Source organism: Callospermophilus lateralis, chromosome 11 (assembly GCF_048772815.1).
Source record: "Callospermophilus lateralis isolate mCalLat2 chromosome 11, mCalLat2.hap1, whole genome shotgun sequence".
Lineage (NCBI taxonomy): Eukaryota > Metazoa > Chordata > Mammalia > Rodentia > Sciuridae > Callospermophilus > Callospermophilus lateralis.
Window position 1 is genome coordinate 16914974 of NC_135315.1, and position 25066 is coordinate 16940039.

General features: G+C 55.2%; 3 protein-coding genes across 3 annotated transcripts in view; all 3 read right to left on the reverse strand.

Moving 5' to 3' along the window:
• Positions 1-7484: 7484 nt before the first annotated feature.
• Sppl2c (signal peptide peptidase like 2C) lies at positions 7485-9560 on the reverse strand. The gene has a single exon (XM_076871220.2). It carries the CDS (start codon positions 9558-9560, stop codon positions 7485-7487), a length of 2076 nt encoding a protein of 691 aa, XP_076727335.1.
• An 8451-nt stretch (positions 9561-18011) lies between these two features.
• On the reverse strand, positions 18012-23107 carry LOC143409431 (corticotropin-releasing factor receptor 1). The gene is made up of 9 exons (XM_076869683.2): positions 23073-23107; positions 22190-22310; positions 21855-22008; positions 21519-21579; positions 19462-19534; positions 19106-19191; positions 18823-18958; positions 18623-18664; positions 18012-18152 (listed from the first exon to the last, which is right to left on the reverse strand). Exons 2-9 carry the CDS (start codon positions 22217-22219, stop codon positions 18012-18014), a joined length of 723 nt encoding a protein of 240 aa, XP_076725798.1. The 5' UTR covers positions 22220-22310; positions 23073-23107.
• Positions 23040-25066, reverse strand: part of LOC143410005 (corticotropin-releasing factor receptor 1-like) — a 36577-nt gene continuing 34550 nt past the window's right edge. The window contains exon 6 of the mRNA XM_076870679.2: positions 23040-23150. Coding sequence (XP_076726794.2) covers positions 23040-23150 — 111 coding nt within the window. The remainder of the gene's footprint in view (positions 23151-25066) is intronic.

Consider the following 25066-nt stretch of genomic DNA (forward strand, 5'->3'; position numbering starts at 1 on the left):
AATAAGTGTCGGCGAGGACGTGAGGAAATTGGAATCCTGTGCACTGTTGGTGGGAATGAAAAATGGCACAGACTCTGGAAAATGGCATGGCACACCCTCAAAAAATTAAACAGAATTATCATATGATCCAGAAATTTTACTTCTGGATGTGCACTCAAAAGAATTTTCATTCTTAGGATGAAGGGTCTTGGGAAGAAAGTTGGTGCATCAATGTCTGCAACAGCATCATTCACAACAGCTAAGACGTGGGAGCAATCCAAGCACCAATTGGCAGATGAATGGATAAGCAAATGAATGGTACGCAAATACAGTGGAATATTACTGAGTCACATAAAGGAAAGGAATTCTGCAATATGGTAGAACTGGAAAGAACTTCAGGAACATTATGATAAGCAAGATAAGCCAGTCACAAGTATTGTGTGATTCCACTTGTATGAGGCACTATGGAAACAGGAAAATAGCAGCTGCCAAGGGCTGGGTGAAGGGGGAGGAGGACCGAGTATTTAACAGGGACAGAATTTCAGTTTTACCAGATGAAAAGAGTGATAGAGCTGGCTGATGGTGACAGTGTATGTCATTAAGTGTTTGACACTGCTGATCCCTACACTGAAAAATGGTCATTTTATGTTATGCATGTTTTACTATAATCTTTAAAAATGGAAAATAAAACTCTTATGAGTGGAAAAAAATAAACCAAAAGTTTATGGAAATAAACCAAAGTTCAGTCATTGTGTTTTTTCCCTACTTTCCAATTTTCTTTTAAAACATAATAAACAGGAAAAATAAGTTACCCACGGATAGCTGAGACCCCAATTCCTGCTCTCCCTTTGCTGGCTGCCTTGTGCCTGGCTCTGCCTGGCAGATGGGAACACTTCATGGACTAGCGGAGCTTGGTTGTTTGGTCCTGTTTTCCTCTGGTCTTCTCCAGGGACACTTAATTGCTATGCACAGGGCTGGACATGTGGCGGCCTGGGCCATGGACATTTATTGAACAGCATACTAGTTTCTTGTGGCTATTGTAACAAATGACCACAAACCTGGTGGCTTCAAGCATCGGAAATGTGTTTTCTCATAGTTCTGGAGGCCAGGAGTCTGCAATGAGTACCACTGAGCTGCCATCAAGGAATCCATGGGACTGCGTTCCTTCTGGAAGCTCCAGGGGAGGATCTATTCCTGTTCTCTTCCAGCTTCTGGTGGCTGCCAGCAATCCTTGGCTTATGGCCATATCACTCTGGTCTCTGCCTCCCCGACAGTGTCTCTTCTTCTCTAAGTGTAATCCCCCAAATCCCACGTGACTATGTTCAGGGTCCACAGGATAATGCAGGACAATTCCCCTGTTTCAAGATCTTTCACTTAACTTCCCTCTTTCCTGTACGGTGACATGCACAGGTGCTAGGAATTAGAACATGAATATCTTTTCAGGGGACATTATCAATTTATCACAGTGGATGGAGACAAGGCCCCCGTTTGGCACACACTCCTGTGAGCGCCCCAAGGGGTGGCCTAGAAAAGCACCTGGGCCGTGATGGGGGAGGCCCCTCAGGGGTGCAGCTCTCCTGCCCAAGTTCTCTTCAGCATCTGGTTGAGTCAGGAACCAGAGACAGGCCAGGCCAGTGTTCATGGTGGACCAGGGCTTAGGGTTTTGTCCAATAAGTTTTTTTCTCTCTTCCTGCTTTAAAAAGACCCAGTATTGGGGGGAACTTGGGGCTTCATGAAGCAACCTCTGAAAGGCAACCATTTGCATTCGTTTTCTGGTTCTTGATTGTCTTGACTTTGCCACTGTGTGACCTTGTGAAGGTCTGTGCTCAATTCTGAGGGTTCTGGAAGGTCACACCATTATGTAGCCCTCCTCCTGTCCCCCAGTCTCTTCTGCTATTAAGAGGCTGGGGGAGCTGTGTGAAGGCGTTTCTCAGAACAACACCTCAGAGCATTTGCAGCAGCTGGCATGTCACAGGTGCCTGCTTGCCTCTCCAACCCGCCCCCAGGCCCCACTTCCTGTCACCAGAGGAGGCCCTTGGGGGGAGGTCTAGACTGACTTTCACACTGGAATTTCACAGGCTTAGAGGCTGAGAGGTGAGTCCCTGGGAGGATCCACCTCCCATATAAAATAAGTATTGGAAAGTAAATATTGGAAAAGCAAAGCCTGATAGGAAGGAGGTTCATTGTGAACAAAATTATCCATTTCCAGAATTTGTCCTGAGATGTGGAGGTTGTCCAGCTCCAGACCCACAGTATAGAACTGGTCACCCCAGGGTCTGAGAACGCTGACTCATGCTGTCCTCACTCTGTGGGGTGGGATCAGCACCAGAACACCAGGTCATTCCGTGATGCAGTGTTGACTTCATTTTATAGCAAAATACTCTCCCTCCAGGCCACCTCAGATTCCTCACAGCACACTTTCTAAAGGGTTAATCCTGGGCTCATGAAGGGCTTTGTAATTCTGCTAATCAGTAATTTATTACATACATATTTATTTAAATATCACCCCTGGTTATGACTATTGCAAAGTCGTCGGGAGGTGTGCCCTGCCTGCTATTATCACATTGACCAGCAGGTGGCAGCACAAGCGCGCTCAAACGCCTGGGTTGCAGGAAAAAGGCGCGAAACGTTTCCTGGTTCAGTTAACCCTGCAAGGACCCCGGCTTCCTGGCTCTGAAATGCACCCAGCACATCCGACGTGGCATGAGCAGGGGAAACTGAGGCACGAGGACGACTCTACCTTTGAAAGCTCACTTAGGAAAGATGGCATTTTCAGGCGCATGGTGCTGGCCTGGAAACCTTGGCTTTAATCCTGGGCGTCATGTGATGCAATACCCCATATTTCTGACCTGTTAAAAGCACTTAGCAAGTAGCTGTTCATACACATACATCGCTTCACGTACTCCTTACAACAAACCTCAAGGTAAGTCTCAGCAGCCTCCCTTATGGAGGAGGAAACCGAGGCACAGAGGGATGGCCTCCCTTGTCTGGTGTCACATGGCAGTGAAAGCAGGGCTTGTCCTTGTCCTCCCTCCCTAGCTGGGGAGGTGCTTGATGCTGAATCACACAACTTCTCTATCAGGCGGCACAGCCACATCTCATCAAGGATGGGGACTCATCCTATGGAACGGAGATGGAGCAAGGAGAGCGGACCCAGACTTTTCCTGAGGGGTGGTGTGTTTTCAGAGGAGCATGGATCGGGCAGGAGGTGAGGATTAGGGTGAGGTCCCAGCTGCTGGGCTGAGTGGAAGGAGACCAGAGTTGTGTTCCGTTTCTGCTGACCGGCCACTGTGATCTTGGACAGGCCTTGACCCTCTTTGGGCTTTAGTGGATTAGAGCACCCCACAGATCCTTGCGGATCCTCATGTCCCAGGGAATCCAGAAACTCCAGCACACGACACTTTCATTAACTAAAAGAAGCAGAGCCAAGGCCCATGGAAGAATCTTGATGGGATGAGAGGCCAGAGAGAAAAGCTGGGAGCCTGAGTGAACCGGTCCCAGCACTGGGCTGAGCCACCTGGAGGCTTGAGTGTGGTCTCCATGGCCCCACCTTAGGTTTCCCCCGTCACAGGCTGGGTGGGCCCTCAGGAAGCAGAGGTCGAAATGGAGTTCGGAACCCACAAACAAAGTGGGGAGCAGGTTCCATCAGGGGACACCATTAGACAGGGGTGCAGGCTCCACCAGCACAGGGTCCTGATCAAAGACCTCCTGCTAGAGGTGCCATGCCAGGTGGAAATGGCCGGCTCTCGTGCCACTGCCCCTGCCTGGCCCTCCCTGCCCCCTAGCCTCCTCCCAAGGATGAGCCAGGCTGGAAAGCAGAGGCAGCCCCTGGAGGAAGCTGTCAGCCCACCACATTCCTCAGAGCAGCTCTCTTGAAGGGGTAGGGACCTAGACCACCTGCCCTTCGGGTGGGAATCTAGGGATTAGTGCCCCACTGTGTCATGGGCCCAGAGAAGGATTGGTGGGCAGATCTGAAGAGCACAGGTCAGAACCCAGGTGTGTGCATGCATGTCTGGGACGTGCACAAGGGTCTATATGCAGGTGTGCAGCACAGGTACAGGTGTGCGGGTGTGTGCACATGCAGAGTGTGGTATAGGCATGTGCCCATGCTGTTTCTATGTGCGTCCATGTTTGTGTGTGTGTGTGTGTGTCCAGGGGTACACGTGTGAACTTGCTCACATGCAGCGTCCCGTGTCCTTTTGATGGAGGCTGCAGCTCTGGGCACCTCTGGCAGGTGGCAGCTTGGACCAGTTGATTGGACTCAGCCCAGTGCCTGGCAAGGAGTCTGACAAAGTGCTGCAGGGCGCACAGCTAGGAGACCTCCAGGCAGGGGCAGGCATTGACACTGGGCCGCCAGAAAGCAGCAGCAGCACCTTGAGATTTCTGGAGCCCTGACTGCACCAGGCAGGGGGCTCAGCTCTTCCCGATGGTTCCATACTTAACACAACCCCCCGAGAGGCGCGATGTGGTTATGTCCGTTACATAGATAAGGATATTTTGTGCTCCTGAGGTTCATTCAACAGACATTTTATTGAGCACCTATGTGCAAGGCTCAGTACAGAATGAACAAAAAAAGAAACTTCTGCCATGGGGTGAGAGCATTCTAGAATGTGGGGGAGAGGTGGAGGTGACTGGTTGGTGAAATGGGCTCAATTCCTCCAGGGATGGTCAAGAGGGCCCAGGGCCTGGGTAGGGGCCTGCAGAGAGCCTGACAGGATGTGTGTGCCAGGGCGGGAACATGTCTGTTCCAGACCCTGCACTTGCACCTGGCCTCTCCTCCACCTTCCCCTGGGTCAACTGAGATGAGAAACTAAGGCCAGTCTCTGGAGGTGTTCAGCCTGGGGTGGGCACAGGTGTACCTCCAAATTGCAGATGCCTGGTACTCACGGCCCTGGGCCTTCCAGGACAGGACTGGGCTGGAGTACAGGAGTTGTACGTCAGTGGGTGTCCCACAGATCCCTGCCACGCACCCATGCTGGGGGGCCTGTGTCTAAACACCCAGGCTGCAGGGTCCACCCAGAGCTCCTGCTCACCCCATCTGTGACTGGGCGGAACTGCTGCAGAATATTCTCATCAGAACAAAGGAAGGCCCCACCCCCAGCCCCCTCCCCACACACCTTTTCCAGAGTGAGCAGAGGGCTTGGGGGGAATCTAGATAATTTTGTCAGGCTCACACATAGAAGGCAGCTGTAGCTGTTTTAGATTGGGTCCCTGGGAATCAGGCTCAAGAGAATTGCGGGCAGTGATAATGGGAAGACATTGAGGGAGGGAGGGGTGCAGAGGGGTGAGAGAGAAGCTGGCCCCAGTGTGGGTTAGCTGAGGTCCCAGGGAGCCCCTGGGGAGCTCTGGAGCTGGGCTGCCCTCATACGGGCATTAGCCTGTCTGGGACCAATCTTAATTTCCCAGTGAGGAGCAGAGCTGGGACTATGGGTGCTCCCAAACCTACTGCACCCTGGGTTCTTGTCCACCCCGGATCAGGACTTGGGACTCCTGCTTCAACTCCACTGCCCAGTACCGTGTATCCAGCCATGGGGAGGGGGCGCACGGCACGCCCAGGCTCTTCCCTACCCTCCACATCAGGCCTCGGGATGGATGGGGAGTGGGGGTCTTCCTCTCAGACCCTCCTTGAGACTCCTGTCCTTGGAGGCTGGCCTTGGCCGGGTCCCAGGGAGCTCAGGCCAGCATCCTCAGAGCCACCCCAACTGTGAGTGCTGGGGAGCCAGCTCCTCCCTCCCACCCCCGACTCTGAGGGTTGGGGGACAAGGGGCCTGGGCTCTGCCCAGCGCTTTCCCTTGAGCCTGGTGGGGGTGTAACCTACCCTGGCAGGCTCGGTGACGCAGGTCAGCAGTGGGGAGGCTGCCTGGGCTGGGGGTGAGCCAGGGCCTGTGGCGGCCCCTCTGTCCAGGCCAGATGGCTGCTGGCTCCAGTGGGAGGGGCTGCCAACACCTCCGGTTGGTGTCCTGGCGCGGGGGGCCTTGCTCTGTTCTTGTCCATCCCTGCACCCATGCCTCAGCTCCCGCACTCCCACCCTGGGCCTACCCAGGCCCCCTGAGCCTCACCTCCACCCCAACCCAGGCCCTGCAGGACCCCTGTGAGGCAGGGTGGGCAGCAGGGCCCGCTCTCCTGGCATCCCCTTTCCTCCACAGTTCAGGCTGGACCGGCTCTTCCCCTGTTGGTTCATTCATTCCTTCAGGAAATATAAACCAAGCACCTCGCATAGGCCAGGCCCCGTCCCCAGCCTGGAAACTACCAGACGATCAAGAGGGATGAGGTCCCCACCCTCACGGAGCTGAGCTCTCCTGGGGAAGATGAGAAAACCAAGGAGCAAGGTGTATGGTGGGTGACAGGATGAGGCTGGGAGCCTTCAGAAAGGGTCCCAAGGAAGGCCTCCCCCAGGAGGGGACACCTGAGCTGAGGCACGGACAAGATGAGGATGCACAGCCTCTGGGGACATGACCCCCATCCCCAGCACGGCCTGCTTCAGGAGCCGTCTGCCACCCCGAGTCTGTTTCCTCAGATCAAGCAACACCTACACACAACCTAGAGCCCGAAACCAGGATCCCTGGAGGTCATCTCATCCATGCCCCTGCCTCTACGTGGACATGGTATTGTAAGTCTCGTTTTGCAGATGAGACTACTTAGCTCCAAGGAGGCTTGTCCATTGCCCAGTCAGTGAGGCAGCATGGGAACCAGAGCCGTGGTCCCGTGTTCCCCCACCCCAGTCCCAACCCCTCCAACCTCTCCTGCCCCTGTTTGAAGACAATGCTCAGGTTGGGCCCCTCACAAGGAGGTGCACACAACAAGGGCATACTCAGTGTCTCTGGATGGAGTGGGTGGCTGCATGCAGGAGTGTGCTAGGCTGGGTGCTGGTGTCCGGGACGACTTGAGCAGAGACCTTCAGCAGAACAATGTGAGTCAGGCTTAAGGATGCTGAGGGGTTTTCTAGTGAGCCAGGGGTCTGGTTTGGGGTATTTTGTCTGGGGTGGGAAGGATATCCCAACCAGAGGGAGCAGCATGTGCGGAGAGAGGGGGACAGGACATGGACCGATCAAGGAACAGCCATAGTCCCGTTGGCCTGAGCAAGGGAGGATGGGCAGTGGGGCCGGGAGTGGCGGGGATGGGACGTGGGCTGATTGGCAGGTTAAGGAGCTGAGGCTGACCTGCAGGTCTGGGCAGGGAGGGGGAGGGGAACGAGCTGCCCAGGGAGCCCTGGAAGCAAATCCTGATGTGCCAAGTGCACTTGTGCAAGTCATGTGTTCTCTCCAGGCCTCAGTTTCCCCTTGGCATGATTTGGGAGAGGCACCGACTCCCAAGGAACCCCCCACCCCCACCCCGCCGTGCGCAGACTTGTCTGGTGACGGCTTCACGCTGTAGTCCTAACAACACACAGGCTCCTCGGGTAGATATGGAATTTCTCTAATGCCCCGATCTCTCTTTTGCCACGCGTGGCTTTGCTCTGCAATATTCTGCCGGCCCTTGTAGAGGCAAGGTCCCAGGGCCTCCAGTTACAGGGGAGCCTGTGTTGACAAGCTCTTCTTTACCTTCAAGCCCTTCCTCTTGTGGAGCCCTGTCCAGGGCAGGCTGGCGTCGTGGGCCTGGGTGTGGGCATGGCCCAGCTCCGAGGGTGGGGGTGGCGGCATGAGTGGGATCAGCATGGCCACCGGCATCACTGGCACCAATGGTATCAGCTCCTCTGAGGACCCGGGAGAGTTGGGGGTCAGCTCATCGGGATCCAGGTTGGCATCGCTCCAGCCCTCAGAACTGTCACTGTGGCCCTCCAGACTGATGGTTTCATCCTCAGAAACGGTGACCAGTTCAGCTGTGTCTTCCCCAGGGTTGACGTATATGTCTTCTGTGCTTGGGTTGGTGGCCACCTCAAACTCGCCAGCAGCGTGGCCATCCGCTGTTCCCTCCTGCTTCTGCTTGGAGCCAGTCACCGGGGCAACACAGAGCCCTGCCCCAGGCTGGGCAGGCACCTTGGCTTTGTCCTGGCCTGTCCAGAAGAGGGTGAGCTCCTGGCGGCAGGCAGCCACAGCCAGGCTGGTGGTCAGGGTGATGGACACTAAGTAGAGCAGGGCCGGCTGGCCCATCTCCATGAGAACCATGGCGACAAAGGTGACCAGCAGGCCCACGGCGTAGGCCATGGTGCAGGCCACATAGTAGACCTGGCGAGAGCAGACTTGCACATCAAAGCGGTGACAATAGGCAACCAGGAAGCCGGGGACCACAATGTCACCGAAGCCAAGGATGGAAAAGGGCTGGTCACATAGTGTCAAGGCTGAGAAGCTCAACCGGGGCACCTTGAGCACCATGGGCAGCCTCTCCTGGCTGGAAGAATCTGTTGGGCCTGCAGCAACCTCCACCATGATGCTCTCCCCAGTCTTGGTGAAGAGGGGTGTGACAAAGACAAAGAAGACATCGAAGGCCAGCAGGGCCATCAGGAAGGAGGCACAGTTCTTGAGTGTGGGCAGCCGCACGCGCCGCAGGACGAAAAGGCAGTAGGTGATGCCCAGTATGTCCTGCAGGAGCCACGCCCAGCGGTCCTCATTGCGGTAACTGACCCAGAGGAGGGTCACCAAGGCACACAGGCCTGCCAGCAGCAGGAGGGACAGCTGCAGATAGGCCCGGCTGCCAGGCCACTGGTATTGCCACAGGGACAGGTGACGCACTAGGGGTGCCAGGCAGCTGTAGAGGCCGGTGCCGGCGCCCAGGCTGAAGATCCCAATCATGACGTAGACGAAGCAATCATAGAAGAAGTAGAGCAGCACCATGATAGAGCAGGACATGGTGACCACGGCGCCCGTCATGGCTGGTGTGAAGTCCACTGGCGAATCCTCATCCTCCTCATCCTCCTGACCTCCCTGAGACCCCTCGGCTATTGCTCCTTGCGGCTGATTGTGACCTCCAGGCCCCCCTCCTCCTCGGGCCCGGAGCCGCTGCAGCCGATCGGCCTCAGTCATGCCGGCCCAGTAGCCTCCTGCGGCCACGGTGCCCACAGCCAGGATGAAGATGACCACCATGTTGTAGTCCATGACGGGCTCCGGGGGCGCGTACATGGCCACGTGGATGACGGCATTGCCGCGAGCGTGGCTGAAGATGTCAAGCATGTCACTGTAGCGCAGCACGGCCACAGGGATGGTGAGGTCTGGCAGGGGCTTGCGGGGGTCCTGGGATGCTGGCGTGGTGTCTGAGCACTGTCGGTTGCTGACCCGGCTCACGATGAGCAGCCCGTGGGCGCCTCGGCCCTGAGCCAGCCAGCCCTTCTCGTAGAAGCTGCAGTTGCCCCTCATGACCATGGCGGTGGTGTGGCGGAGGGGCTGTGGTCTGGGGGAGCTGGGCTGGGCCTGGTGGAAGGAAGCCTCTCCTGGGCACCAGGCTGCCATGGTGCCGTCGTACAGGGGCAGGAGCGGGGCGTGGCTCAGGTCTCGGGGTAGGGTGACGTAGTCGGAGCTGAACAGGATACAGTAGTCCTTGCTCCAGTTCTCGGACACCACGTGGACCACGCCGTACTCCCCCTGGGCCATGGTGCTGATAAGGAGGAGGAGTGAGCCCACCAGGAGGAGGAAACCCAGGCACGCCATCCTCCTCAGCCACCTACTGTGTTGTCCCCGGGTGGCAGCTGCCCACAGCCTAACTCCCCTGCCAGGCCAGGGTGTGGCTCTCTGTCACAGAGCAGCTTGCCCACCCATCCTGGAAACCAGGGCCACACCTACCTAGTCATAAAGCTGCGTGATCCTTGGCCGAGGACACTGGCACAGGGCACAGGGTCCCTTCCAGGATTGTGTTCCCCAATCCCGGCCCCGGTAAAGATGTCATCTGGGTTCCACTCTTTAGCCCTGAGACCTCAAGCTGTCCTTCCAAATCCATCCCTCTTTCCACCAGGCACACATTCATGTGGTTAGAATGGCCACGCGACCAAGTTTCTGCCAGTAGAAACTGAACAGAAATGATGTGAGCCCTTGGAGACCTTGGATGAAAGACTGTGGAGCTCCTCGTCCCTTCTGTCTGTCCCTTTCTCACAAGTTGAAACAAGGACAGGCCAGTGATCTGGTTTTGACTATGACGAGGAGGACCACGTCCTAAGGAATGGAACGAAAGTGAAGGGAGCTGGGTCCCTGGATGTCTGCATGGAGATGCTCACTGAGAATTCTCACCAGAGACATACATTGTCTTCCATAATAAGCCATTGGCTTGTTATGGACCTCTTTGTTTTGGCAGCTTAACCTTACCTTAACCCACCTACACCACGAATGAGTAACACTCAGGCTCAGAGAAACCTAAACTGCCCCAGCTAGGAAGGGTGTGGGTTCTCGCACTGGTGAAGTTACTGGATTTTGCTCAAACCATTTTCACTGGAAATGAAACATATTCACTCTCAAATATTTTCACTGGATTCTGTGCCACTGTCCCCGCTAGGTAGACTTCCAGTCAGAAAGAGGGAACTCAAATAATGGTGAGAGCTGGCTTTGAAGTCAGGAGTCCCAGAGGCTGGCTCTGCTTCAGTTCTGGGCCTGCTTTAACAAATGATCCCAAACAAGATGGATAAAACAACATGTGTTCTCCCACAGATCTGGAGGCCAGAAGCCTGCTATGGACTGAATATTGTGTCCTCTCAAAATTCACATGCTGAAGCTTAACCCGCAGGTAGTTGGGTCAAGAGGAGGATGGGATTTGTGCCCTTGTAGAAGAGATGTGAAGGAGAAGATCTCTGTTGGGGCCCTTTGCAAACCAGGGGGAAGCCCCTCACTGGGGACTGAATCAGCCTTGATCTTGAGCTTTTTCTAGGTCTCTGGAACTATGAGAAATAAATGTCGATGTTAAACTTCCTAGTCCATGGGGTTGTCTAAAACAAAGCCTGAAACCAACATGTCACATCAGCGGGTTGCTCCCTCTGAGTCTGGGTGGAATATCTCTTGTCTCTTCGTTGGTGGTGGCTGCAAGCCTCACTGCCTTCCTGGTAGCAATCTCTGCCTCTGTGCCACAAGGCTTGCCTCCCTCTGACCCTGTGCCTCTTCTAATAAGAACTCTAGTGATAATGGCTTTAGGGCTCAGCTGAATGATCTCATCTTGACTTAATTACCTCTGCAAAGACCTGATTTCCAAATAAGGTCACACTCGCAGGTATGGGGACTTCACCAGGTCTTTTTGGGAACACGATTCCATGGATGACACACATGCTAATTTAACCTCCAAAGAGCAAGTGGTGATCTTCCTCGTCCACAGTGTATCCATCCTTTCCAATTCCGAGTCACTCTCATTGGGAACATCTCATCATGGGAACTCCATCTCCAGCAACCAGCTCTGGATTTTGTTTGTTTCCACATTTTTTCCCCACTTTGGGCTCTGGGTTTCTGGATGTTCTGAAGTGGAGAGCAAGTTTAAAGGACCTTGCAAAGTAGTCTGCATGACTCATCTAGATTTTGATAGCCCTTTCCCCCTAATTATTTATATATTTGTCTTGCCAACACCTAATTTGACAGCTGCTTTTTGTGACTCGTTTAATATTGTGGCTTCCAAAGCATTCAGCTGAATTTTCATAATGAACATTTCTCCTCGTTTGTGTACTTCTGATTTATCCATTAACGTAACATTTAATTAGATTACAAGCAATAATTACAATGACAATTGAACTGTCAAAAACACATCAGAAAACCAACAGAGCTGAATGAGGTGCCACCAGCTGGTGTGGAGAGTGGGCAGGACCCAGCTGCTGGCTGCCCCTTCAGGAGAGTTCTTACTGTTGGTCAGGAGATGATTGGGAGAGGGGTCAGCTTGGCTAGGTCTCATCGTAGCCTAAGGCAGTGTCCCTATGGAGCACACCTGTCTGAATTGGGGCACCTAAATGCTGGCTGGTCGGGAAGCCCCTTGCTGAGAGCTGTGAACCTAAAACCACTTCTGGCCCCCAGCTATGATGAGCAGGGTAAGCCCTCCCTCAGGGCCCTGCTCCCAAGCAGGGACTTTTAGGTCTTTTAGAAATCAAGGACCAACACCCACTGGGATAGAAATTATAAACAAAAACAAAAACAAAACAACCCAGTCAGTAACAAGTGAGAATATGGAGAAACAAGAACCCTCATGCACCACTGGTGGAAATTCAAAATGGCGCAGACACTGGGGAAAACAACTTGGTGGTTAAGCAGAGAATCATCACATGACCTAGCAATTCCACTCCTGGGTGTGCATCCAGAAGAATTGAAAACAGGCTCCAAACAAAAATTCATACGTGCTCATAGCAATACTATGCAGGACGACTTGAAATACATCGAAAGATCCCAAGTGTCCACCATCCGTTGAATAGATAAAGTATGGTCCAGCCACATAGTGGGAAGTCCTCAGTTTTGAAAAGGAGGAGTGGGTAGATACATGCTATAATGTGGGTGAATTTTGAAAATATCATGGTAAGAGCCTGGGGTTGTGGCTCAGTGGTAGAGCGCTCGCCTAGCACATGGGGGGCGCTGGGTTTGATCCTTAGCACCATATAAAAATAAAATAAAGGTATTGTGTCCAACTGCAGCTAAAAAACAAACAAACAATATATATATATATATATATATATATATATATATATATATATATTTTTTTTTTTTTTTTTTAGTTGTTGAACTTTTTATTTATTTATTTATATGTGGTGCTGAGAATTGAACCCAGTGCCTCACACATGCCAGGCAAGCGCTCTACGACCACGACCCCAGCCCCAAAACAAAATATTTTCTTAAAAAATATTATGGTAAGTGAAAAAGGCCAGACAAAAGGACAAATACCAAATGGTTGACTCCACTTATCTGGAATATAAGAGCAAATCTATAGAGATGAGATTCATGGTGGCCAGGGCCTGGGGGAGGAGGATTGGGGAGTGACTGCTAACGGGGTTTCCGTTTGGGGAAACAAATGCACAACACTGTGAGTATATTTTTATTGTTATACAACAACTGAACAGATTTATGGGGTGCAAATGGATTTAATGCCACTGGATTTTACACTTTAACATAGCTAAAATAGTAAGTTTTACAACTTGTGCTTTATCACACCCAAAACAACAAAAACAAGAACCGGCTCATCCCCTGGGCTGGCACAGTCCTCAGGACAGGTCTTATTGTGGTTCCTCAGAATCCTGCCAGGCCAGCATGTGCCCCCAAACTTGGGGGTTCAGCAAACTTGGGAACCAGCCTGGCACCTTGTCACATACTTGTGATCCTAGGTTCTCAGGAGGCTAAAGCAGGAGGATGGCAAGTTTGAGGCCAGCCTGGGCAATTTAGTGAGGCCCTGTCTCAAAATAAAATAAAATAAAATAGGATGGGAATGTAACTCAGTGGCAGAGTAGCTCTGGGTCCAATCCACAGTATAAAAGAGAGAGGGAGAGAGAAAGAGAAAGGAAGGATGGATGGAAGGAATGAGGGAAGGGAAGGAGAAAGAGAGGGGAAAAAAGGAAAGAAAAGAAGAGAGAAAGGAAACCTGGGTACCCGCGACAGAGCTTGCTCCTGCCTTCCTCTTTGATCTACCCTTAGGCTCCTGGTGCCCCAGGCTCAAAGGATTCTCTGAAGGCTCCTTCCCTCCATGTCTCTTCCTGGGACCCAGCTTGCTGAAGGCGGTCCCTGCCTCAGTCACTGCTTACCCACCTGCCTACCCCAGCCCAGCCCATCAGCCCTGGGCTCGCCCTTCGGGGTGGCCACTTTGTGCCCTGATCGTTGCATTCACAAGAGTGGCTGGTGCCCTTTGGGGCTGTGGTTCACTCTCCTGCTGTAATCCTGCTCTAAGGATTTGCAGACTCCTGATCCTGACCTTGATGACAGCCCCTGCACTGGCTGCTTTGCTCTCTCCCCTGTCCCCACCTCGGCCAGGACCTGAGCTCTCAGGGGGCTGCCCAGGGCAGACCAGTGGCAAAGTCTCTGCCTTCCATTTGGACCTAGACCACGTCTGGAACTTTTATCTTCACCCACTCAGGGGCAGTTGGTGTCCGCTCAGGCAGGCGGGGAAAGCACCCTGCTGTTTAGCCTCTCTTCTGCCCCGACCTGCTGGCCCAGGCATGAGCTGGAGATGGTGCAGACCTGGGAAGGGACTGACTTGTCATCTGCTCTCTCCCTCACTCCAGCAATGAAGGGGAGAGAAGCAGGAGCTCGGGCCTCCCGACTATGATGCCCAGCCTAGCTGGGTGCCCCAGTTTTCACCAGCCTCCTTGGGTCCCTAAGAGCCCTCCCCTTGTCCTCACCTGCCTTGGCCCAGTGCACAATGAGGCAGGGTGGCAGGGTTTTGTCCAGAACGACTTGGAGGGACAGAAGGGGCTGGGTGGCAGTCTGGTGGCAGTTTGGAGCTTCATCCAAATGATGAACTCATTGGTGCTTCCGTCACCGAGAGCTTTGGGAAATGGACGGGGCCCAGGCCTCTTTTGACCCTGAGCTTGTCTGGCGGTATCTGCAGGGGTTGCTGGGCTAGAGGGAAAGGCGGGAGGCCATGTTGAGAGTGGAGCTGGGATGACCTGGGAACACTGGGGGCACTTGAGGCCTGTGCTCTGTAGGCTCCAAATCCTACGGCCACCTCATCTCTGAATGCTGTTTGTCCACAAGACTGGAAAATGGAAGAATGTCCCTGGGGAAGGTACTGGAGGAGGCAGTGGGGCAGGGAGGGTAACCTTGCAAAGTGTCCTGTACCTCTGGGCAGGCAGTGTGAAGCCACCTTGGGTTTGCATCCAGACATGCCACTGCTAGGTGCCCTGGGCAGGTCTCTTGACCTCTCTGGGGCTTCACTTTTCCCACCTGTTAAATGGGGGATAATAGCATCTGCTTTGCAGGGCAGTAGGAAGAATAGATGAGATTCATGTGTGTAACCTGATGCCCCCAAAACTCAATGCTGCTCAGGATTGCTGGGGATGAGCTGTACAGAGCACCTGCTCTGTTTGGGCCCACTGGGCAGATGAGTTGGGAGCTGGGAGCTGGAGGACATGGCCATGAGGCACCTCTGAACTGGAGGCCAGTGGCTCCCTCACAGAGTTAGGCAGCCTGGGGTGCAGAGAGGACTGCCATGGCTTCTGGGGGCCTGGGCTACGTGGTTTGAAGCCCAGCACCATTTTAGAGAGTGGAGGAGTGGGAAGTGGGGCGAGGTGAGGAAGAGATGCCAGAGACTCAGAGCCGGCATTGCTCCCGCCAGCTGGCCTCAGCGGACACTGGCTGGGCCAGCCGTGGAGGGTCACATCTTCACGTGGAATGTGTTTCAGATCAATCCAAACCCTGTGGCCTCCTCAGCCCTCTGGTCCCAGACCTGCCTCGTCAGTCCTGGCCTCCCAGCCCAAGGCTCCCAGGACTTCAGTCACCTGAGGGCCAGAAGGAGCCCTGGACTTGGAGCCAGAAGGCTTCCATCTCAGGGGGTCACTAGGTCTCAATTTCTTCAGCTGCAAAATGGGCTGGTTCCTACCTCCCTGGGCTAGTTGAAGACTAGGCGAGACACGCTATGAAGGATTTTGTGGATTGCAAAACCAGTCTACCAATGGCCCTGATTCAGGTATTATTATCTGGGTTTCAAAACCTCCCTCCCTCATACTTGATTTCCCCAGATCTGGCCTGCTCCTCAGTCCTGGCCCCAGGGCAGCCAGCACAGGGACCTAGAAGGTACAATGAAGACCTCCAGGAGGGGTTTGTGCTGTCTGTCAGGGAGGGGGAGCTGAACTGGAAGAATAGTGTGTCCGTTCTATGACTCTGAGCAACGGGCTCAGGTGTGGGTACATTCAGGGTGCTGTGACCCCTGGGTGTGGTGTGGAGAAAAATTCTTCAGGGCATAAGGGAGGGGCCTGAACTCAGGTCCTGGGGGGAACCCAGTGATCTCCATCCTGCTGCTGCTGTGAGGGGTGCCACACCCTGCTCACTCCCATGGGGCCTTCCCCGGCCCACAAGCCAAACCTTGGAGCAGAGTGGCCCGGTCTGGGCCTGCATTAACCCTGAAGCCCGGAACACACCTGCTGCAGATGGGTGAAGCTCTGGGCTTCTGTCCCTGGCATGGGGCTGCAGATCTTTGGGGCTCAGACATTCCCCACTGTGCCATAAAGCAGCCCCCCATACAGTCTCTGGATGGGAGGCCCAGGCTCCTCTGGACCAGCCCTGCCTGCTGGGCTTTTCTGCCCATGGCCAGGCCCCATGGCCTTCCAAGCTCAGGGGCTCTGAGAGGTGTCCCCAGCATCCATTCTGGATGGCTGCTCCCCTCTCCCCTCCCACAGGGCCCAACACTGAGAGAAGGTGCCCAACAGCTGGGGCAACCAGGGGCCCAAGCAGGAAGGGGCTAGTCTGTGCAGCCCTCTCACACTCCCCATCCTTGGGAGGGTCCCCCATCCCGCCCACATCCGGGGAAAGCTCTGCCTCCTCACTGCCGCACTGTGTGAAAGGCAAGTTGAGAACCGAGTCTCCACGGCTCAGCTGTGGCTGTTGACACTCACTAGTCAGCCTGGTCCCTCCTGTCAGCCAGCAGGGCTACTCCCTGCAGGGCACCCCCACCTCACACCCTAAATTGCTCTGGGAGCCATTGGCCTATCCCTGTCCTGGGACTCCTGGGTCCCCCGTCCCCATCCCTCTACTTAAGGGCACAGAGCTTGGGGAACTGGCAGAACAGGGCACCCCATATGTCCTTCAAGGACCCCAGCAACTCCCACAGGACCTCCCCACCCCCTGCAGGAGCGGCCAACTCTCCGCTGCCTGCTCCCCAGCTCTGCTCCTCCCTGGGGCTGGACCCACTCCTGTAGGGTCAGGTGGCCGTGCCTTTGTTCCACCTGTCCCCTGCCATTGCAAAGTTCCCCCACCTTACTGATCATGTCCTTTCCCTCCCTGATTCACCTCCTTACTAAGAGCAGGCCAGATCCATCTCCTTCCAAGTCCCCACCCCTGCCCCTCCAGTAGCCCTGAGCGATGACCAGGGTTTCCCGGCATCTGCATCTCTCAGGCACCCTCTCTCCCCCATCCCTGGCAGAGTCCAGGCTTTCACAGATGCTGGTTGAAAAGATAAATATTATTATTTACACTAGCCACCCCCGCAGCGGGCACCTCTGCCTCCCCACTGCAGAGCCCTGCCCTAGCTGCCCAGGCCCCTAGACATGGGGGTCCAGTGTGGGAGTGGGCCAGTCCACACTCTGGAGGCAGGTAAGCCATCTGTCCTGCTCCAGAGCACTCAGGCAGAGAGGGGCCCTTCTCCCTTTGCTCAGTGGGTGACCCGACCCCAGAGGCAGTCCCGAAGCCAGCAGCTGCAGGCCCCAAGGGCTCTCTCCCTCCTCAAAAGGAGACTGGCCTTGGCCGGGGCACACCCTGGTTCTTGTTCACAGGCCACTCCACCCCCCTCCCTGCCCCCATCTTCTCACAGATGGGAGACTCCCAGGGGCAGCAAGTGGCAGGAGTCAGGACAAGGGCACTGTCAGTGGGGAAGAGAGGGGAAGCCGGAGGGTCCCACAGGTAGTAAGTGTCCAAGGGTGCAAGCAGCAAGGCAGGGCATTTTTGGTGGCAGTGCCACAGTGCGGATGACATTCTGGTGGCTTCAGTTTGGTTTCTAGTGATGTGGCCCAATATATGATGATGATGGGACCCAATTTCTAATGATGCACCCAGGGCTGCAGACCAAACAACATGACCTTGGTTCTCGGTGGTAGGCTAATGCTTGGAGGCATGATGGTGAAAAGATGTATCATGAGAGTTTCCCAGGATGCCCTGGGGCAGTGAATGCCTCCCCAGTTTGCTGAGGACCCCAGCTCTCTAGTGGGCTGGCCATTTTGTGCTCTGAGACAAGATAGCTCTTGGGGAGCCCCCTGGGCTGCTGAGGGCTTTCCAGCTTCCCATTTCCACTTCAGTGTCGTTCTTCAGGGAGAACTGGGTCCAGCCCAGCCCAGTCCTATAGACCGCTGTCCACTCCGAAGCCTAGAACAACTGCTGGGTGGAGGGGCCCTCCCAGGCTCTCAGGGGCCACAGCTCCAGGTGGGGAGGGAGTGGGAAAGTGCCGGCAGCCTCCTCAGACAGGGGCCATCATCCTCCCAGCCACAGATGTCAGGGGGCCGCTCCATGGCCTGCAGCTCAGACAGCCGTGGACTGCTTGATGCTGTGGAAGCTGACGCGGGTCGGGGAGGTAGGGATGGACATGGCGCGGGCCACACGGGCACGGATGGAGTGCTTGTCCTGCCACCGGTGCCACCTCTTTCGGATGGCAGAGCGGACCTGTGGGAACAGAGCAGAGCACGATGTTTGGTCTGACTGGGGGCTCAGCACCCCTCACACGGGCACAGGTGGAAACATTCACGTCGCTAACGTCCTCACGGCCATATTTGTTGGGACACTTTTCTCAAGTTAGGAAAGGACACCTTTTCTTAATTGGCACCAAGGTGCCACACCTGGCCTTTGCCATGCAAAATCCCTCCCCTCAGCCCTGTGACACCCCTCCCCCTGCCCACTGTACTCCCCCCAAACCCTGCCCCAGGGCTTCCTGCCCCCCAATGCGAATGCCTAAGGGCAAAGGAGAGGGTGCCTTGGACACACAGGGCATGGCAGGCCCTCGGGGGCTCTGAGCAGCATCTTACTGGGACCTGGGAGCAGGAAGCCAGCCCTGGGGCAGGAGGAGGCAGAGGGGGACAGTCTCCAGTCCCCGTAGACCTCAGCATCCTGAGCCCAGCCCTGACTCGGGTTCTCACCTCGCTGTTGAGGAAACAGTAGAACACAGACACGAAGAAGCCCTGGGGGGACAGGGGGGTGTCAGAGGCCTGTGCAGGGGTAAGGGGCCCACCCAGACCCCAGGCTGTCCCCAGCTCTGCCCCACCTCCCAGGAGAATCCCCTCGGGAGCAGGTGTCGCTGAGGCCCCTCCAGCGCTGGGGCGAGGGGAGGGCCCCGTACCTGGAAGGATTCCAGGAAGGAGTTGAAGTAGATGAAGACGACCCGGGAGACCTCGTCCTCCCCGGGGTTGACAAAGAAGAGCATGTAGGTGATCCCCAGGAGGGGCAGCAGCACCAGAGTGGCCTTCACAGCCTTCCTGGGGTGGGGGGGGTGGGGACCCAGAGTCACAGCCTGTCCAGGAGGGAGCCGGGCCTCTGACTGGGGTGGGAGGTGGCAGGTCTCAGGAGAGACCTGCTCAGAGGCTGGCACTCTGAAGCCCCCTGGATGGGGAGGGGACTGGTACCTGTACTGAATGGTCTCAGATGTGGTGGATGCCCGGAGTTTGGTCATGAGGATGCGGACGATGTTGAAAAGGAAGATGAAGTTGATCTGCAAGTTGAGCACACGGATGGAGACGGGGGGCGTGGATGTGTGCAGGATGTCGTGGTGGGTGGAGGGGACAGCTTAGGTCCCCAGCCTTCTCAATTCTGGCCTCACTGTCCCCCACTGTTCTCCTTCCCCTCATTAATACCCACATAGCCCTGGCCTGGGCTCCTCTGAGTGGTCCCCACCTCTGGGCAGAGGGTCCTCTCTGTCCACAGCAGGTACTGACTGCCCCTTCCCACTGTGCCCTGTCCGGCCCCCCGCCAAGGTTCTTACCAACAGGACCAAGATCATGGGGCCCTGGTAGATGTAGTCGGTGTACACCCCAGGCTTTTTGCCAAACCAGCACCTAGAAGGTCACAGAGGAAAGGGGGCGGGTGGCGTCATCTGGGTCCACTTCAGTGGCACAGGGAAGGGCAGTGCTTGGCCAGGGCAGGACTGGGGCTGGCAGTCAGGATGTGGGTGCCCCAATTCTAATCCTGACAGAAGATCAAGCCAGTCGACTGCAGTGCCTCAATTATCCCACCTACAGGGTGGACAGCAGCCTCGTTATGAGATGGAAAGTGGATAGCAGACCCTGGCAGGAGGGACGGTGGAGAAGACCACGGAGTGCCAGGAATAGGCCGGGGCCCAACAGAGCACTGCTTCCTCCGTTTCTCCTTGTGGTCCCCTGGTGGTGGCTGTGGCTGAGCATGGTGCTATTGAAATAGGCACTGACAGTTAGAAATCTGTCTGAATTTTTTTTTTTTAAAAAAGCTTTATTTTTAAATTTCCTTTTTTATTGGTATCGGGGATTGAACCCAGGGGTACTTAATAAATAAGCTACATCCCCATCCATCTTTATTTCCTGAGACAGGGTCTCTCTAAGTTGCTTAGGGCCTGGCTAAATTGCCGAGGCTGGCTTTGAACCGTGATCCTTCTTCTTCCTCAGCCTCCAGAATTGCTGGGATTGCAGGTATGTGCCATTGTGCCAGGCTCTATCTGAATTATTTAAATTGCAACATGAATGACCTTAACGGGGACAATTTCACAGGAACTACCTGTTGCAAGAGACAAAATTGCTTTGCATTTTCCTGAGTTGCCCTCCAGCAAGTTCCAGGGAGTGGGTGGGTCAAACTGGAAGCCCCATGTCCTTGTGGGCAGAGACCCACAGTGGCTAGACTTCATCTTGCTCCCATAAAACAGAAATTGAGATCTTATGTGAAACCTGTTGATTTTTAAAGGTGGCTACAAAATCAACTTTTTGAACAACACCATGCAAACCAAACGCAGCTGTCGAGGGCCAGGTCTTCTGGTCTGCAAGTTCTTTCTAACATCTCAAACTCCCATTCTTTCTGTTGCAGTGTCTATATTTGGCCAGCAGGTGGAGCTTCAGAGCCACTGAGACCTACTTTGTTCTTCGTTCCAAGCCTCCTGATCCTTTTCCCAGCAAGGGAGGGTGTGCTGGCTCCCTCTGTGGCCGAGGGCAGCAGGAGGCACCTGGAACCTGGTCAGATGGTCAGTGGATCCTGAGAATGCTTTGTTGGCAACAATTCAGTCTTCTTCCCTCACCAGTTTGATCCACCCGCCTTTTCTGCCTCTTTCTCCATCTTAGCTGCCCATTGGGACCACCTGGCCACAGCCCAGACCAACGACATCCTTCTCTCTGTGGTGAGCCCACGAATCATCACTTTTTAGAGTTCCCAGGTGATTCTCCATGAGTCACAGCTGTCTAGTTTTCTCCATGCAACAGTGGAAATCTAGTTTTCAGGGGTGACTGGGAACAAGAGTCTCCAAAGCTTCAGAGCTGGAAAGAGCCTCTGAGGCCATCTGGACCAATCTCCAATAAATCCATGGAGTCTTTGTTAAAACAAGTGTTAATCAAAACATTAACATACCATACACTACACGCCAGGCTCTATTTCTACGCACTTACTATGAATCACACATGCTAGTCCTACCAGGACCCTTTGAGGTAGGCACTGTTAGTGGGATGCCCATTTTGCAGATGAGGAAATTGAGGCACAAAGTAGTAATTATTCCAAGGTCATATACCTATATTGTTTACTGGTGGAGCCACCATTCAGACCTGGGAAGCTTGGCTCTAGAGACATTCTTGTTAAAGCGCAAGAGGAATGAAGGAGCCCAGAGGCTGCTGCCTGTCTGGCCACCTCTGACAGAGCACTTGGAGAGACACTTGGATTGAATCCAGCCCCCAACTCTCTGCTTTTATAGATGCAGAAGCCAGGGTCTGGCAGGGAGGCAGAATGACCCAGGGTCCTCGGGGAGGGTCTGATGGAGCTAGGCTGGGAGCCTGGACCTCAGGGCTTGGGGAGGGGAGGCAGGTGACTTACTTTTCATTGTCGTAGTACAGCTTTCCAATGGCCCAGGCCACAATGATAGGGAAAGGCACACCTGAGGAAGAGACAGGCAGTCACAGAGCCCTTCAGGGGAAACTGGAGGACCCCAGTGCAGCCCAGGGCCTAGAGTGGGGTGGGGTTACCAGGGGTTGAGCATGAGCTCACACACCTTCATGATGGTCCTGTTGTCCCCACCCCCAAGGAGGGTGCACACCCCACCATCCAACCTGGCTCCAGCTCCCAGGCCCCGGCTGCTGGCCTGACTCCAGGTGAGGAGGGGGCAGCAGGGCTCGCAGCTCCCGGCCTGGGGCGGGGGACCGCCCCGCTCACCCCAGCCAATGCAGATGAACATCCACTTGCGTAGCCGGTCGGTGGAGTAGGTGAGCACGATGGCCGTGTGCAGGTAGCAGCCCTCGCCAAACATCCAGAAGAAGTTGGTCACATGGAAATAGTTGTACGCAGCTGTCACCAACCTGCACCAGCCCTGACCGCCCCCCCCAAAGAGAGGTGAGGATGAGTGGGGGTGGGGGCAGTGACAGCACCCCACCCCGGACCTGGGGTCTCCTCAGGATCCCACTCCTGTTCTCTGGGCACAAGGCCTGGCCAGGGCCCCCTCCTCTGATCCTGGGCTTGTCCCCATGCTGGCTCCCCCTGCCAGGACACACCACGTTGCTCTGGTGGACCTCGGGGCTCATGGTGAGCTGGACCACGAACCACGTGGCGTTGCGCAGGATGAAGGCCGAGATGAGATTCCAGTGGATGATGTTTCTCAGGCACCGGATACTCCTGGGACAGCAGGGGCAGGCAGATGACCAGAATGATAAGAGGAGAGAGAGAATGAGGGACAGGCCGCCAGCCTCACAACAGTCCGGATGTGTGGCTGGGGAAACTGAGGCTCAGAGAGAGTGGGCTGGCTGCCTAAGTCACAGACAGAGGAGGCAGCAAGTTTCTTTCCATGCCCTGTGGGGCCCTTCCTGACTGTGAGCACCCAAACGTGAGCTCCTGAGCAGGGCAGGGCATGCTCTGTGGACCAGGCTCACTGTGGGTGCCTCTTCCCCTGGCAGGTGCCCCTCCACTCCAGCCCTTTCAGGATTGACAGCAGAGGGTCAGCAAATACGACAGGCCTCCGAAAAGAAGCCCCCCACTGCTCCCCACCTACCCCCACTCCACAGCCGTGGCTCATTTGAAACTAAAGTGGGGAGGTCACTCCTGGCACCCCACCTCCAGGGCTCCACCTTCCCAGTCTCCAGAAATGGGTACAGACCCGCCAAGGTGTGGGTGACACAGGGAAGCCTGGGCTTTGTCCCTCCTCACTGCCCCCTGCAGTAGTTTCAATAGAGGGCAGAGTGACTCTTCCCAAGGCTCCAAGACCCCCAAGACCCCCATGTATGCCACCCTCTTCCCACTGAGGCAGAGGCAGTGCCCCCTTCCCAGAAGCCCAGGGCTACCCTGCATCCTACTTCCCCTGCCCTGCTCCAGGACCCAGGGACAGCAGCAGGCAGTGCCAGGGTCTTCTTACCTGAGTCGCAGAAAGAGGACAAAGGCCACCAGGAGGGCCACCAGGGAGATGCAGTGGCCCAGGTAGTTGATGATGACGGCGACGTGGTAGTGCACTTTGCTCTTCTTCTGAAGCAGAAGGGAGGGGCGGAGGTGAGGCCCCTGCATAGCCATGCCCCTGCACCCGCTGGACAAAGCACCCAGGGCAGCAGGACAGAGTGGGCGGAAATGCTGGGGCGCCCCCCTCCCAGGGCCTCCTGGGTGTCGAGCACTGCTCTGGAGCAGCACTGTCCAGCTGAAGCCAGTCTTCCCTGAATCCCGGGCTCTGCCTACTGTTTTGTGCTGTTGGGAAAATCTGGGTTAAATCGCATCTCTACATAACATCCCGGGAATGCCGCCCACAGTGAGCTCCAAGCTCACACCTGTCCACGCTGCCATCTTGTCCTAACACCTGGTGGCCCTGGTGGGTGCAGAGACCTCAGCTCTCCAAGACCTCTTTCCTCCACCCATTTTTGTATTGTGTCACCATCTTCCTGGTCACTCCTAAGTCTCTCTGTAGCTGCGGCCAGCTCTTATTTGCCAGGAGAGGGGGGAGCAGCACTGTGGATCAGAATCGTTAGCAACCAAGGAAACCTGTCTAGGTCCCGTGGCTCCCTTCCTAGGGCCTTCCCTCTCCCTGGCCCAGGGCTTCTCAAAGTGAATGGGACCTCTCAAATTCCCTAATTTTATTTTTTAATTAATTTAACATACAGAAGGAAACTACTGCCCCCATCCTTCCAGTAATCTTAAGCTCCAAGAACAGGAAGTCTTAGCAGTCACAGAGGGTTTTCATGTCTGTTATGTTCTCAGACCCTCAAGATGACCCAGAGGGGCACCTGTAACTTCTTTTATAACTATAACTTCATTTATAGAAAGAGCCCCAGAAGTATGTGGGGTTGCCGCACTCCGATCTCCAAACTGCCTCGTACCTGCGCATGCAGATCAAGGGGCTGAGACTATGAACAGGTTCCCGCCCTATAATGAGAGACTGGCTGGTGCCCAGGGCTCACGCTCTGCCGTGCTGAGGGCACAGCCCCCACTCACCCTTCTCTGAGTCCCAGGAATGCAGGGCCTAGAAACCCAGAGCCTGGCACACAGCTGGGCTCCATGATTATGAGGAAGGAGCAGGGGAGATGGAAGCAGGCGGCTTGGAGAGAGGGTCCCTGCTGGCATCCCCCTCCCTTACCCTTTGCTGGTCTGGGGTGGGGCTAGGGGATTACGACGCACAGGAACTGGCCATCTGCAAACCCGAGAAAGGACAGGCTGGCAGAGGCCCTGCTCACCCTTTCAGAGCACCGCAGAGCTCCTGGCTCTTCACGGACTTTCCTGTCAGAAGTACAGGATCCACGGAAGTCAGAGCTGCTCCAAGGCAGCAGCCCCACCCATTCTCCAGATGAAGAAACCAAGGCCCAAACACACACAAGAAGGGACACCTAGCAGGCATCCCAGAGGGGCCATGCCCTCCCGCCCACACTCTCCCCGCCCTCCGCACCCCTTCCTATGAGACATCCTCCCAGAAAGCCCATGGGGCCAGGAAGGAACTGGTTTTGGGGGTAGAGGTTTTCAAGGACATGTCAGGAAATCACATTAGCAACTCCAGCCTCAAAAGGGCTGGGACCCATGGACGTGTACGTGGAGGCAGGGCAGGAGAGTCAGAGGGACAAGGTGGGGACAAAGAGGGGGCCTGAGCCACCACTGCAGATGCAGAGGTCTCTAAGCGCCTCTGGCAGATGCCACAGCCCTGAGGCTCCAGAATACACACACACATCAGAGCCTGTCTGGAGCTGGGACTTAATTTCCTTTTATTAAAATTTCCACAAATCCATGCTGAGAAGCCCCTGGGTAATGACAACATCTGCAGAGCCAGGAACAGCAGGACATCCTGGCTTCACTCACAGGCCCAGGTGGGACAAGTGAGCAGAGTCACAGGGAGCCCATCTGTTAGGGGCCCTGCCTCTGCCCATCAGGTCGGGTCTGGATTGTTTGGTTTGGGGTAAGGAGGAGTC

What these genes read in the sequence shown, in the direction of transcription:
- LOC143409431 (XM_076869683.2), bottom strand. Translation starts at nt 22,219, where the DNA reads ATGAGCCCCGAGGTCCACCAGAGCAACGTG. An exon ending in AGGTCCACCAGAGCAACGTG is followed by an intron (nt 22,009 to 22,189) that starts GTGTGTCCTGGC and finishes GGGGGCGGTCAG; the next exon opens with GGCTGGTGCAGGTTGGTGAC. An exon ending in ACTGTTTCCTCAACAGCGAG is followed by an intron (nt 18,153 to 18,622) that starts GTGAGAACCCGA and finishes CTGTTCCCACAG; the next exon opens with GTCCGCTCTGCCATCCGAAA.
- Sppl2c (XM_076871220.2), bottom strand. Translation starts at nt 9,560, where the DNA reads ATGGCGTGCCTGGGTTTCCTCCTCCTGGTGGGCTCACTCCTCCTCCTT.